Genomic DNA, 14,225 nt, shown 5'->3' on the forward strand with positions numbered 1-14,225 from the left:
ATAAAGTGATTTATAGGAAGTTCATGAACCTATCACTTAATTATTTAGAGTTCTGAAAGTGTTATTACAGCCTTCCCCAATCTGGTGCCCTCCAAGTGTGTGGGATTACAGTTGCCATCACCCCAACCAGCATGGCCAAAAGTCAGCAGTGCACTGTGCTGCCATATACATCTAAGTTACAAAAATGTTGAATTGCAAATCAGCGACCCACTGTTTGTAAGTCAGAAGTTTTACCTTAATATTTTTGGAAGAATATATAAAAGGCTATCTCATTTTTATATATATATATCAAAAATCAACACATGTTGATGTTGTTTCATTGTTGTCATTGTGACTAATTTTTGTCTACTATTGTCATATTTTATGTTGTATGACTGATTGGTCATGCTCCTTACAACTCCTGGTAAGTGCATATAATACAGCATATTCAAAGGCAGCAAGGGCAGCAAAAAAGCAATATCTTGCGGCCACTATTACATCATCAATCTGCCGCCCAGCGGAACTTTTCTGAGTTGTTCGGGGGGCTATTAGATGCTGGCCCCAAGGACATTGTAGACCTCTCTGAGGACCGCTGTAATGAATTTGCCAGGCACTTCCAGAACAAAATCTTTGACATCCGTCAGGACTTAGACTCCAGTGTTATAGCAGTTGAATCTAGTGAGGTGTCCAGAGCGCAGTCTTGTCCTGTAATCTTGGATGAGTTTCAGTTGGTACAGTTCGAGGATGTGGACAAGGTGCTTGGACAGGTCCGTGCGATCACCTCTGTACTGGATCCTTGCCCCTCTTGGCTAATAAAAGCTAGCAGGGATGGAACAGCCGGCTGGGCCAAGGAGGTGATTAATGCCTCTCTACGAGAGGGAGTGGTCCCAGACCGTCTGAAAGAGGCAGTAGTGAGACCACTCCTGAAGAAAACTTCCTTGGACCCGGAACATCTTAGTAATTACAGGCCGGTAGCAAATGTTCCATTCCTGGGCAAGGTCCTTGAGCGGGTGGTGGCGGGCCAGCTCCAGACACTCTTGGATGACACTGATTATCTGGATCCATTTCATTCGGGCTTCAGGCCCGGTTTTGGCACGGAAACAGCCTTGTTCGCCCTGTATGATGACCTATGTCAGGAGAAAGACAGGAGAGGGAGTGTGACTCTGTTGATTCTCCTCGACCTCTCAGCGGCTTTTGATACCATTAACCATGGTATCTTTCTGGGATGACTCACTGAGCTGGGAGTGGGAGGTACTGCTCTGCAATGGTTCCTCTCTTATTTGGCGGGTCGGATACAGAAGATGGTGCTTGGGGAACATTACTCGGCCCTGTGAACTCTCAAGTATGGAGTCCCGCAGGGGTCGGTTTTGTCCCCCATGTTGTTTAACATTTACATGAAGCTGCTGGGTGTGGTCATCCGGAGCTTTAGAGTGTGCTGTCATCAGTATGCTGACGACACGCAGCTCTATTTCTCCTTTTCATCTTCAGCAGGAGAGGCTGTGGATGTGTTGAACCGGTGCCTGGTTGCAACAATGGACTGGATGAGGGCTAATAAACTGAAACTCAATCCAGACAAGACTGAGATGCTGTTAGTAGGTGATTCCGCTGACAGGATGGGGGGTGTTCTACCGGTTCTGGATGGGATTGCACTCACCCTGAAGGAGCAGGTTCATAGCCTGGGGGTTCGTTTAGATCCATCATTGTCACTTGAGGCTCAGGTGACCTCAGTGGCACGGAGTGCCTTCTACAAACTCTGGTTGGTGGCCCAGCTACGCCCCTATCTAGACAGGGATAACCTGGCTTCAGTTGTCCATGCTCTGGTAACCTCCAAGTTAGATTACTGCAATGCGCTCTACGTAGGGCTGCCTTTGAAGACGGTTCGGAAGCTGCAGCTTGTGCAAAATGCAGCAGCCAGATTGATTTTGGGAACCAGAAGGTTCGACCATATAACACCTGCTCTGGTCTGCTTGCACTGGCTGCCTGTATGTTTCCGAGCCCAATTCAAGGTGCTGGTTTTGACCTATAAAGCCTTACACAGCTTGGGACCACAATACCTGACGGAACGCCTCTCCCAATTTGAATATACCCGGTCACTATGTTCAACATCTAAGGTCCTCCTTTGGGTGCCTACTCCGAGAGAGGCTCGGTGTGTGGCAATGAGGGACAGGGCCTTTTCGATGGTGGCCCCCAGACTATGGAATGATCTCCCTGATGAGGCTCGCCTGGCACCAACGCTGCTATCTTTCCAGTGCCAGGTTAAGACTTTCCTCTTTGCCCAGGCATATGGCGGCACATCTTAATCACCCACATGTTTAGTTTTTTAACGGTTTTTAATGCTTTATGTGTGTATGTTCTATGTTTTAGAATTTTAAATTTTGTATACTTGTTTTTATCTCAATTTTAGAATTTCTGTAAACCGCGCAGAGAGCCCTGGCTATGGAGCGGTATATAAGTGCAATAAATAAATAAATAAATTGCCCTTGTAACTGCAAGGATGAAGGGCAGTTAAAAATATTTTAATTAATAAATAATAAATAAAGTCTGTAAAAACAGCATTCTATAAAGCATTGAGTCTCAAAAAGATAAATGTATGCACTTCACTTTTCAGTTTGTCTATTTAAAGAGTTCAAAGCTTCCTGCATTAAACCTTATGCAACTGGTATGTTTTCATTAGTGAGGAACGTTTGACTTCTTGAACTTTCCATGGTTCCAGCAATTGCCACTATGATAAAATATGATCAATTCTTCAGCACATCAACGTATTCAAATTATTTAGAGTGTGTTCCCATGATTCCTAGAGAGCATCTGAGGGTCCATAGGATGCTGGGGATTTCCCCCTATAAGGCTATAGGCAGAAATCTGAGTGGAGATTTCCCCCACCTCTTCCACCCCCAACCCCTCTCAGCTGCCATGGAAAGCTCTGTGGCAGATCCCTTTCCTGAGGTCGGAGGGCCAACATTGGAAAAGAGGAGAGGCATGGAAAGCAGTGTGTTCCAGTGGGCAAACCTGAGCACAGAATGAAGGCCGCTTAAATACTCCATGTGGCTCTAACGAGGCAGCTGGGCCTGATTAACAGCTGGCTATAAATTGGCCTCAACCCAGCTCTACAGTGCTGAAGACTGCTATCTGGATTTCTGGTGTTAGTCCATGAAGAAACTGATTATTGGACCCTCAGCTTACTTCTGGACAACTGTCTTGGACCACCCTGATGGGCTTGATGTTTGGCTCCTCGACCTCCTAGCTCCTTTCCCCTGGATTGACCTTGATGACACCTCTGTCTCTTATCCCTCCGATACAGCTTTGGACTAGATTGACTGTGTTACTTGGACTCTGACTAGGCACTTACGACCCATAAAACAGGACATAGACAATCTTAGAGACCTGTCTGGCATAAAATATCGCAGAGGAGAATGGAGGGGGTGAAAATCCTCTGTTGCTTCTCCTGGCCTGCCAAGGCATAGGATGATTGAAAGCCCCATAGCATTGCATTCTAATTTAGCTAGGTAGATGGATAAATGATTTTCATGATTTAGCACACAAGTAACTTACCAGATATTATGTATTTTGGATTCAGGCCTGGCTTTGTGACAGAATCAGCCTCTCTTCTTTGAGAGAGAGACAGGGGTAGTGTGACCCTGTTACTTCTTCTCTCTCAGTGGCTTTTGATACCATTGACCACGGTATTCTCCTGGACCACCTTCGTGAGTTGGGAGTTGGAGGCACTGTTCTACAGTGGTTCGACTCCTACTTGCAGGGTCAGCTCCAGAGAATAGCATTGGTGACTGTACTTCAGCTGCATGGCAGCTGAACTGTGGCATGCCACAAGGCACCATCCCATCCCCAAAGCTATTCAACATCTATATGAAGCTGTTGGGAGCAGTCATCAGGAGATTTGGGGCAAAGTGTCACCAGTACGCTGATGACACCCAGCTCTGTTTCTCTGTAAGATCTGAATTGGGAGAGGCCATGTACATTCTGAACGCCTGGATACAGTTATTGCTTGGATGAGGCCCAATAAACTGAGGCTGAATCCTGACCTTGTGGGTTGGTGGTTCCCAGGTCCAGGAATTAGGGTGTTTGCCTGTTCTGGATGGGGTTGCACTCCCTCTAAAGGAGCAGGTCTGTAGTCTGGGGGTGCTACTGGACCCATCTTTGCCACTGGAGATCCAAGTGGCCTGGAGTGCCCATTATCAACTTTGGTTGGTACGTCAGCTGCGCCCATTCCTGGACAGGGATAGCCTAGCCACGGTCATTCATGTACCTCACGATTAGACTACTGTAATGCGCTCTATGTGGGGCTACCAATGTATGTGGTTCGGAAGCTGCAACTTGTGCAGAATGCAGCAGCTTCAGTGCTCACTGGGACACCTAGCTCTGCCCACATAAAACCAATGTTAAAAGAACTGCACTGGCTTCCTGTTAGCTACTGAGCCATGTACAAGGTTATGTTATTATCTTACAAAGCCCTAAACAACTTTGGACCAGGATACCTAGCAGACCGCCTTCCCTTATATACACCCATGCAACATTTGCAATCTTCAGAGGAGGCCCTTCTCGTCATTCCCAGACAAAGAGAATGCCATCGTGAAGAACCTTGACAGTGGGCCTTCTCTGTAGCGGCACCCACCCTCTAGAAAACCTCCCATCGTGCAGTTCGGGAAGCGAAAAATGATATATTTTTTAAACGGCTTCTAAAAACATTCCTTTTTAAACAAGCCTTCCCTGGACTGGAGTTTATTCTGGTTTTATGTGATTTTAAAGTTTTAAACTGGATTTTATGGTTTTAGTTGTAAACTGCCCAAAGAGCTTAGGCTGTTGGGCAGTATAAATATGAAATAAATAAATAAATAAATAAATTGTATAATTTATCTGTAATTTAGGTGTAGATTTACCACCACCCCCAGAGAAGCTGTTTTTCATATTCAACAGTTTAGTATCAACATAATTGACTGATCATTTAATTCTTTTTAACACTGCTAAAATCTGACACATTCCAAAATGATGTATTGATATTTCTCTCTTTACTGTCATGAAGAAATATCTGGCTTAACTTCAAAAATCAAACTGGATGGTGCTTTTAAAAAGCACAACATACCTTGAAAAATATGGTTTTTTTTAAGATTACCTCAGTGTTTGTTCAGTAGTTTTGTGCAATGCTCACAAGGTGTGCATGGGATGGTGGGATGTGAGCAGAAGGAGGGTTTTTTCCCCTGTGATTTGTCATCACTCCTTTCATCATTTCCTGGAAGCACAGACAGCTTCATTGGCTCTGACATGAAATGAACAATTGAAAAAATTCTTCAGGTCAGAAATATTCCAAAATTCACTTTCACAGCTGAAGGTATTGAGGAAAGATGGTTTTAGGCAGTGAGACATGAAGGACAAGTGGAAAGTTTGTCACAGATGCTGATAGCGAGGCAGTGGTTGTACATCATCTTCCCTTCATTGCCTCATGGACCCTGTCTCAGCTAAAATGCAAACGTACAGAATGAAACATTTGTTTTTCATATTAAAATATGGGTAGTTTGAGGTTTCCATGTAGTGCCAATTTGTTTCATTCTCTTGTTTTCATCACAGATGTACTGCCTCCAGTGCCCGGCCAAGGGGATAAAACCGCCACAATGCTTTCTGATGGAGCCATTTATAGCAGCATTGACTTCACTACCAAAGCTAGTTACAATAGTTCCAGCCAAATAACACAGGCAACTCCATATGCCACAACGCAAATACTGCATTCCAACAGCATCCATGAATTGGCAGTCGATTTACCAGATCCCCAGTGGAAAAGTTCAATTCAGCAAAAAAGTGACCTAATGGGATTTGGTTACTCTCTACCTGATCAGAGCAAAGGCAACAATGGTGATTCTAGTTCTTATTTTTCTTATAAGAATTGTTTGTAAGAATTTTTGATGCATGGTTATAGAATTCTAGTTTGTCCTCCCTTAGTTCCCATTCCCCCTAATAATAATATACCTTGCATGTATCCTATACCCTTAACATATGCAACTAACTTTATTGTGCTGTAATTTCAGTGCACTTTATTATTTGCCAGCCTACCTGCGTTCCACCCTGCTGCCATTAGGGTACACTAGGTTAAAGATTTTCCACAGTCCTCTACCACATCAGCTGTTTACTAGCTAACTGCATGTTGTGCATGTGCTATAAACTAATCACATGATGGCACTGTGACCTTTGCCCTTTAACCCTTAGCCTTACTTTACATCCCTGACTACCGATTGGCTGAGGGATTGTCTAATAGAATGCCACACAACCAGTCACAAGATTTCAGCACCACCAGCTCTCACAACAGCTCAGAAAGAAGTGGCAGCCTCTCAGGTTGGTTTCAATACAGTATGTGTAAGGAGTCAGAAGTGTTTATGTTTGTAAGCAGCTTTTTCCATTCCCAATTATAACCTTGAAAGAGTGATCGCTACACCAAGAGTCTGTGTTCAAATATTGCAGTGTGCCTTCCATTTAGACATCTGTGAATATGTTGCTATCGTCTATAAAACCATGCCTTCAATAAAGAAAAGAAACACCAGTGTGCATTATTTGCCCTAACCGAACAAGAAACCCATTTAGAGATAATAAGAAAATATTTGTAGCCTTTGTACCCAGTATATTCCAGCATGATTGGAAATCTTATTTTGTAACACTCTCACTTTTCTGGCACAATGCTGACTTTATTCGTAAATCAATCTTCACTTTATAGTACTGGCTTTCTCTCAGGAGCTTCGTGATGAGGTTAATATTTTGGTTGTATCATTGCTGAACCCCACAACTCCTGGGAGGCTTCACAATATTTCTATTGTACATCAAGACATCCATCCATAGCAATATACTGGCATCGAAAGATAAGCTTCTTATGACAGTAGTTGTTTGAAAATTTCAGAGCTGCATACAAACATAATATATAGGTATTATGCTGCAAGCATGCTGTATTATAAATATTACACTATACCATTGAAAAAGTGGGTCACCTAGTATTAGAAATTACAGCAATTTGGCTGTGTTAAATTATATTGTGAAATCATGCCATTTTAATAATACATTTTAAAAATCTGGTATGAAACTACTTTAATAACTTCTATTTTACCCATGCCAGATCCATTTGTTTTTAGTGCTTTATCGTCTGCTTTATTTCCCTATATACCTTAACTCTCAAATCCTTGCACAACTTCAGTTCCTCCCTCTTACTGGAATGTTCCCCTGTACAATTATTTCCTTCCGTGTGCCTTGTTGCATTCTTCCTTCTCAGGGTGAAGCACACAACCATGACTGTGTATCATACTATTTTATCAGAATTTCTCCCCTCAAATTTTAAATATATTAACTGAGTCCTCATTTAGTTTCTTTGTTTAACCAGTCCTTCATCAGTCCTCTGCTTTTTCTCATGGGGGAAAAAGACCACTAAACTGGATAGATTTTAAAGTATTACAAAAAGGAGTTTATCAATACTCTTGAATGCCCCAATATTGTTCTAGTAAGGAACCAGTTGCATTTACAATTTACATGGTTTAAATGGCTACACTTGGCCTTCTGAGTAAAAAGAGAAATAAACTTAAATAGTAAAGTTTTTGGTTGTGTCCTTAGCAACTCTGTTCTAGAGAGAGGGAGATTATGCAAAAAAATATTATAAATACACTGAGATCTGCCATCTGAAAGAGTTTGCCATGCTTTATTATTTTTTCTAACAATGACTGCATGTAGGCTTAAAACAGACTTGAATAAATCATTAAATATAGTTTTGATACAGCAAGTACATTTTAACTTTTATTCAGCTTATGCTTCATTGTGACTAGGCTGTATGGAGTGTGTGAAATAAAAAGAAGTAATTCCAGGCAATTATACAGACTATTTTCAATTCCATTCCACCCTATTATTATTTATAACCTTATGACAACTATAACATGTTGCTGCTGATGTTGCTAAGATAAAAATACTCTCTCTCTCTCTCTCTCTCTCTTTGCGTGTGCCATCTGGAATCAGAGCTCTTTCAGGAAATGTAAATACTCAACTTTGTTTCTTCATACTTCTATAATGTGTCTTGATTTCAGGTGGGAAAGGAGGGAAGAAAAAGAAAAACAAAAATACTTCCAAACCTCAGAAAAATAATGGGTCTAACTGGGCCAGCGTTCCTCTTCCTCCCCCTCCAATACAGCCTCTTCCAGGCACAGAACTAGAGCACTATGGTTTGGATCAGCAAGAAGCAGGGTAAAGGATTTTTTTCCCTCTTTTGACACAACTTGGACTTCAGTATCTCCCAAGTACGCTGTGTAATGTGACCAAGCACCAATCTGATTCTCTTGTTTGGATATGAAGGGATTGGTGTATGTAGACCAGATGTTCTTTTCGGTGGAATATGCTATCTCTTTCTCTTTCTTTCATTCAAATACATAATAGTACATTTTACTCTACTAATCCTTAGCAATGCTGGGAGTGGAGAAACACGGTAGTGCTGCATTAATTTGAGACTTGGAAGGAACAGGGTAGAAGAGTGGAAGCCCCCCACCCCATCCCATCCCCTATCAAGTAATGTTTGATAAATGAATCTCTAGACACTCTGGTAAGCATCCCGTCTCCCTGAACCAGATGAGTTTAACTGACCATCCCTCTGATAAGAACCAAAATGGACACAATAATTTGCTACTACCCGCTTGTCACTTCAACCGTTTCCTCCCTTTTAGCGAATATCAAGGCTAAGATAATTGATTCCTTTCTGTCTTCTTCCACCTCCTCAAAGGTGTGTGAATGCAGTTCCATCATCTTTAAACTCTTACAAATATTAGCCATTAAGGCCCCTAATCTGCATTGGGGCCATGGGTGAAAATCTTCCCAAACTGCTTTTTACCTGTGCTGGAATTTTTTTTATTAATTTATTTATTATTACATTTATATCCCACCTTTTTTTCCTTCAAGGAACCCAAGGCAGCATACATAATCCTCCTCCTCTCCATTTTATTCTCACAACAACAACCCTGTGAGGTAGGTTGGGCTAAGAGTCTGTGACTGGCCCAAAGTCACCCACTGGGTTTCCATGGCCGAGTGGGGACTAGAACCCAGATCTCCCAACTCCCAGTCCAACACTTTAGCCACTACACCACACTAGGCAAATGTACTGTTAGCCCCCTTCCCTCATTGTCCCAATCTAGATCAGGAGTCCCAGGGTTGCAATTCCACCCCCCTCCACTGCCCCAACATGGATCAAGGCCTTCCTGTTTGAAAAAAAATTAAAGATGATAGGGATGAATTCATGCATTTTCTCCAATATGTCTAGTTCTGCCCTGACCCCCTCTTTTCACTTATTTCCTCATTAAAGGAGCTACAGAAAATTGTGATATCCATCAAAGTAGGTTTAGATGCAGCAAACATAATTATAATTGGAATGGAGAATTTGGAGAGAACCAATGTGTATCTGAAACATGGAACATGCAGAATGCCCTGGATCATGGGCCATTTCCCCCCTTTTAGTACAATTCTAAACAACAGGATGAAAAGTGAACTGTCTGACTCCACTATGTAACATTCATTCATCCTTGTTAACAATAATTTCTCTTTTATTTCAAGAATCAAGTTCAGCATGATAAAAATGTTTTTCCCAGTTGAACTTACATAATGTAGATTGCAGTCCTGAAACTGCTTTGCTAATAGAAGTCCTACTTGTCCCTAAAACATTTGCCCCAAGAAGGCACTTCAGAATTGGGACTGTACAAAGAAAGAATAGGAAATTTTATTAAAATCCTTAATTATTATTATTTTTTAAAAAGGTGGAGGTGTCTACATTTCAGTGTATTTGCTGTTTTCAGCCCAGATAAATGTGCAATAAAAGACAAATAACTTCCATATATTTTGAAGACAGCACACTGATAAATAAGACAGGTAAATTGATGCATTATCTGTAGAGAAACCTTTGTGACACAGGTCTTAGCTTCTTAGTTGTGTATAGTATCTATTATTTGGTTGAGAAAATTATGTTTGTCACCAAGACAACACTGGTTATTTAAAGCTAAGTAATCTGTAATGCTGGCAGCATACTTTCACGTTTCACACAACTCTGGTTTAGCTTGTCTTTCAAATTACACTTTTAAGTTATTTAAAATGTTGCATTGATAATGACTACTGTTTTTCTTAAAATACAGCTTTATAAGAGGAACACTAAACCTGAAAAGCTAGACCCCTAGGAAACATTCAGCACTTTTTGCATAGGAGAATAAAGCTTTGCTATTTTATTGTAGTAAATTATTTGGTTTATAAATACAAAAGGAAGAGTTAAAATGTGCAGTGGAAATAAAAGTGCAAATTCATATTTATATTGTGTTATTTGTGTATGGAGTATTCAAGATTCAGGGAAGTAGGGAAAGCTGGTAGTACCACACTGCAGGGCCTTCCACCTGGTCAGAGTGTGATCAGAGCATTCAGATGTCAGTGACTAATCCTGAAAGGAGATGGGAAGGACATTGGTACTGCATAGTGCATGGCACCATGTGCCGTTCTTGTTTGACTCAGCCACCATGGCTGAAAAGAACTGCCACCAGAAAAATCACCCTTCATTCCTTTCTCTGTACCCTATACTGTGGCTTGCTCTCCATCTTACCACCAGCCTTCTCTTATTCCAAAATATGGGGTAGTTGCTAGAGTCCAAATGTCCAAATTGTAACATTCCAAATAGAGATATTTGTTCTGCTGAGCAAATCAACCATGGTTTTTATTCAAAAGCCAAAAGAATGTACAAAAGCATAATTACCAGAGTCATAGTCCCAGAAAGAGATGGCACAATAGCCTTACGTTTCAGCATGACATTATATTCCCTCTATATAAAGAACAATTTAAAGGAATAAAAGAAAATATATACTCACTAGGGAACACTTGAAGACCCTTGAAAACTAAGGTTGGTGGTAGAGCAAAGAGCAGATGAGAGAGGATCATTGGGCAGGGAAAAGTTATTTGGGCAGGTAAGAGCTCTTAGTTATTTGGACAGGAAAGAGCTCAACCCTATTCAAGAATTTTTTGTAGAAGTTTGCTAGCATTTAATGTTAAATGGCCATAGATATGTTCTTGACTTGTGGATATAGGATATGAATAGTATGGGTAAGTGCAAAAATGTTAATGTATATTTCTTCTTTATGCCAAAAGTTACAACAAATTTTGCTTATTCTTCTGAAAAAGCAAATACTTCAAACACTACGAGTTATGTTTCTTTCCACTTTTGATTCTCTCTATTATAGATATTTTAGCCTACAGTTGCTGTATAAACAGATAGTGAAATCCTATGCATGCTTATTTCATAAATGGTACTAGCTGGATCTGCCAATTTAGGCCAGGGTGGATAGATTTTCCGTAGAAATCCACAGCCTTGGGTATGGTACCGGATTTCACAGCAGAATACCACATATGTATTTTATTATAACAAATTTTCTAGTCTAGTTTCTCACTTTCCATTATTGCAGTCCAAAGCAGCATATTTATTTAGAAGTGAGTCCCATTTCTTCAGTTGAATTTGCTTTTAAGGAAGTGTGCCAATGACTAGATTGCCAGAAAAAGAGCAGTTGACAAATTGACAAAATTTGTTCAGCCCCTTATACCCACAGTGCACAGATTTGACATTAGAGATCGTATGAATTCATTAACATAAATAACAATAGTATAGGTAGAAAATGGTACTGAAAATGCCAATTTTGCTATTTTTACGTTTTAGCTTGCAGAAATTATATATTTTGAAATGAAATTTAGTAATGGGCTTTTACTAGAAATCAATATTGATTGGGCTCTTTTTGCCCTTTTATCAAAAAGATAAAAAAGTAAAATCTTGGTTTTGCTGATATAAATGGGGAAATCTGTGACTGACCTTTGTGGAGCCAGGCTTTATTTGGCTTATTCAAGTTGGTTAGTTGTGCTAATAAACAAAAGATGGATTGTCCATTGTTTATAACATTATATTTGGAGCCTCGTGGCTTAAATGGATGAGACAGATCCTAAACTGAAATAATGTATATTCTAGGTATGACAGTGATGGTTGGTGCCCACCATTACCGGTCCAGACATACTTGCATCAGGGAATGGAGGATGAGCTTGAAGAAGAAGATGACAGGGTTCCTACACCTCCTGTCCGAGGAGTGGCTTCATCGCCTGCAATCTCTTTTGGACAGCAGTCCACTGCAACACTAACACCCTCTCCACGGGAGGAGATGCAACCTATGCTTCAAGCCCACCTTGATGAACTGACCAGGGCCTATCAGTTTGATATAGCAAAGCAAGCATGGTAAATGTGGCAATGACCTGGTATTTAGGGAATTAATACACCAGAAGTATGTAATATTAAATAGCAAGGAGATTTTGGCAGATGTGGATTCTGTCCCCATGTTGACAGGAAAGGCTTCACCTGCCAAATTGCTAGCTATTGAAGAAAAGAAGGTTTCTTAACTTCTAATAGCAGTATAGAAGAGAGGTGTTCAACATCTGTATCTTCTCCCATAATAGAGGTACACAGTGATGTATTTTACTGAACTCATTCCTTGATCATATGTTAAAACAATGTTTAAAAAAACACATGAATGTTTCTAATATCAGTTCAATTTAGCTTTTATACAAGGTCTCTTCACTTAAGGATAATTTTACTATTTAAAACGTTATTAAAATTAGTGAGCTAGGCACTATTACACTATAAGCTATACTTACTGGAAAGTTTAGCTTAACAAAAACTAATCTATAATCATGCACATGAAACGAAATTATACTTATCTTGTTTAATTAATGTCTTCCATTAGTTTCTTATAATGTTACTTATCTTGATAAAGGATTTTTTTTTTAAAGCCCACAAATCTAGGTTTCCGGGGTAAAATCCTGCTGTATTTCAAAAGATATTAGTAAAGAAACCCCAGAATTACTTTTATGTAATAAAACTCTTTCAGACCAGGCTTGTGTCCATTACTACCTTAAGGATGAAATGACATTTATTTATTTATTACATTTCTATACCGCCCAATAGCCGAAGCTCTCTGGGCGGTTCACAAAAATTAAAACCATAATAAAACAACCAACATGTTAAAAGCACAATTACAAAATACAGTATAAAAAGCACAACCAGGATAAAACCACGCAACAAAATTGATATAAGATTAAAATACAGAGTTAGAACAGTAAAATTTAAATTTAAGTTAAAATTAAGTGTTAAAATACTGAGAGAATAAAAAGGTCTTCAGCTGGCGATGAAAGCAATACAGTGTAGGCGCCAGGCGGACCTCTCTGGGGAGCCACAGCGGAGAAAGCCCTCCTTCTAGTAGCCACCTGCCTCACTTCCTTTGGCAGGGGCTCACGGAGAAGGGCTCCTGTAGATGATCGTAAGGTCCGTACTATTAAAAATAGTACGGGAGGATGGGGGGAGCAGGTTACTTGATTTATCCCATTTTCACCATGATGCCTGGTGAAGTTGTAGCATTGATACATTTTAACCTCCCAATTTCAATGCATCTGTAATGCCAGAAGATGTTTTAAAATATACATAGCAGAAATTATATTAATACTAGTTTTGGTATTCATAGGGAAAATAACAAAATACCAAAGTGACACAACTGTGAGAGAAAAGCTTCTCAGGGACTGGAAATAACAAAACAAGACTTCCTTTACAGAATAGAAAGTCACCAGCTTTTGGAAGATTTCTTAACATGTAGAAAGGCCCTTTTAAAAGCAGTACCACTTCAGCAAGGCAAGAAATGACTGAGAATGTGAAGTAAAGTAAAACTACTTGCTGAATGGCATTGTGCCAATGAAAAAAATGGGAATATTTCCTGACATACAAAGGCCACAACTTACACTGAAGAGTTATTCTAGGTCAAAGAGGCTTGTATGAATTTTCTGCTGATGCCAAAGCCAGCTGTTTTCCTTGGACAATTTTCAGTACTCCAACGTCGTTTGCAAGCTGCAGCCAATCGACAGAGTGCTTAGGCCACCTCCTCCATGGGATAGAGCTTGTTTATATAACAAGCCAGAAGCCCAAGCATCAGCTAATTCGGGTCTAGGTTAAATTAATTGTGCCAGGCAGGACACAGATGCAGGCCCTGGCATGCTTTCAGCCTGTACCTTGCAGCTGTTATGCTTCCTGTGGTGGCATACAAACTCCAGGTGCAACTTTTGGTGTCCGTTAGCATCATGAATCTCATTATGTAATCTGTGCTTTTTATACAGAGAATTATGTACCCAATGTACATTATATCTAGTAAACTAAGTGTGCCTTGGTACAGTACTGTCTC

The 14,225-nt window shown here is 40.3% G+C and overlaps 1 protein-coding gene across 5 annotated transcripts in view; it reads left to right on the forward strand.

The window, feature by feature from the left end:
- The window catches only part of ROBO2 (roundabout guidance receptor 2), a 523,934-nt gene that overhangs the window by 455,869 nt on the left and 53,840 nt on the right, over window positions 1-14,225 (forward strand). For 3 of the 5 annotated variants that reach the window (XM_063126764.1, XM_063126760.1, XM_063126761.1), the window contains 4 exons: window positions 5,557-5,838; window positions 6,190-6,315; window positions 8,037-8,193; window positions 11,978-12,238. In XM_063126764.1, the coding sequence (XP_062982834.1) occupies window positions 5,557-5,838; window positions 6,190-6,315; window positions 8,037-8,193; window positions 11,978-12,238 (826 nt within the window). The remainder of the gene's footprint in view (window positions 1-5,556; window positions 5,839-6,189; window positions 6,316-8,036; window positions 8,194-11,977; window positions 12,239-14,225) is intronic. The other 2 variants (XM_063126765.1, XM_063126762.1) reach the window with 1 other exon arrangement.

This window comes from Elgaria multicarinata, chromosome 5, assembly GCF_023053635.1.
Source record: "Elgaria multicarinata webbii isolate HBS135686 ecotype San Diego chromosome 5, rElgMul1.1.pri, whole genome shotgun sequence".
NCBI lineage: Eukaryota > Metazoa > Chordata > Lepidosauria > Squamata > Anguidae > Elgaria > Elgaria multicarinata.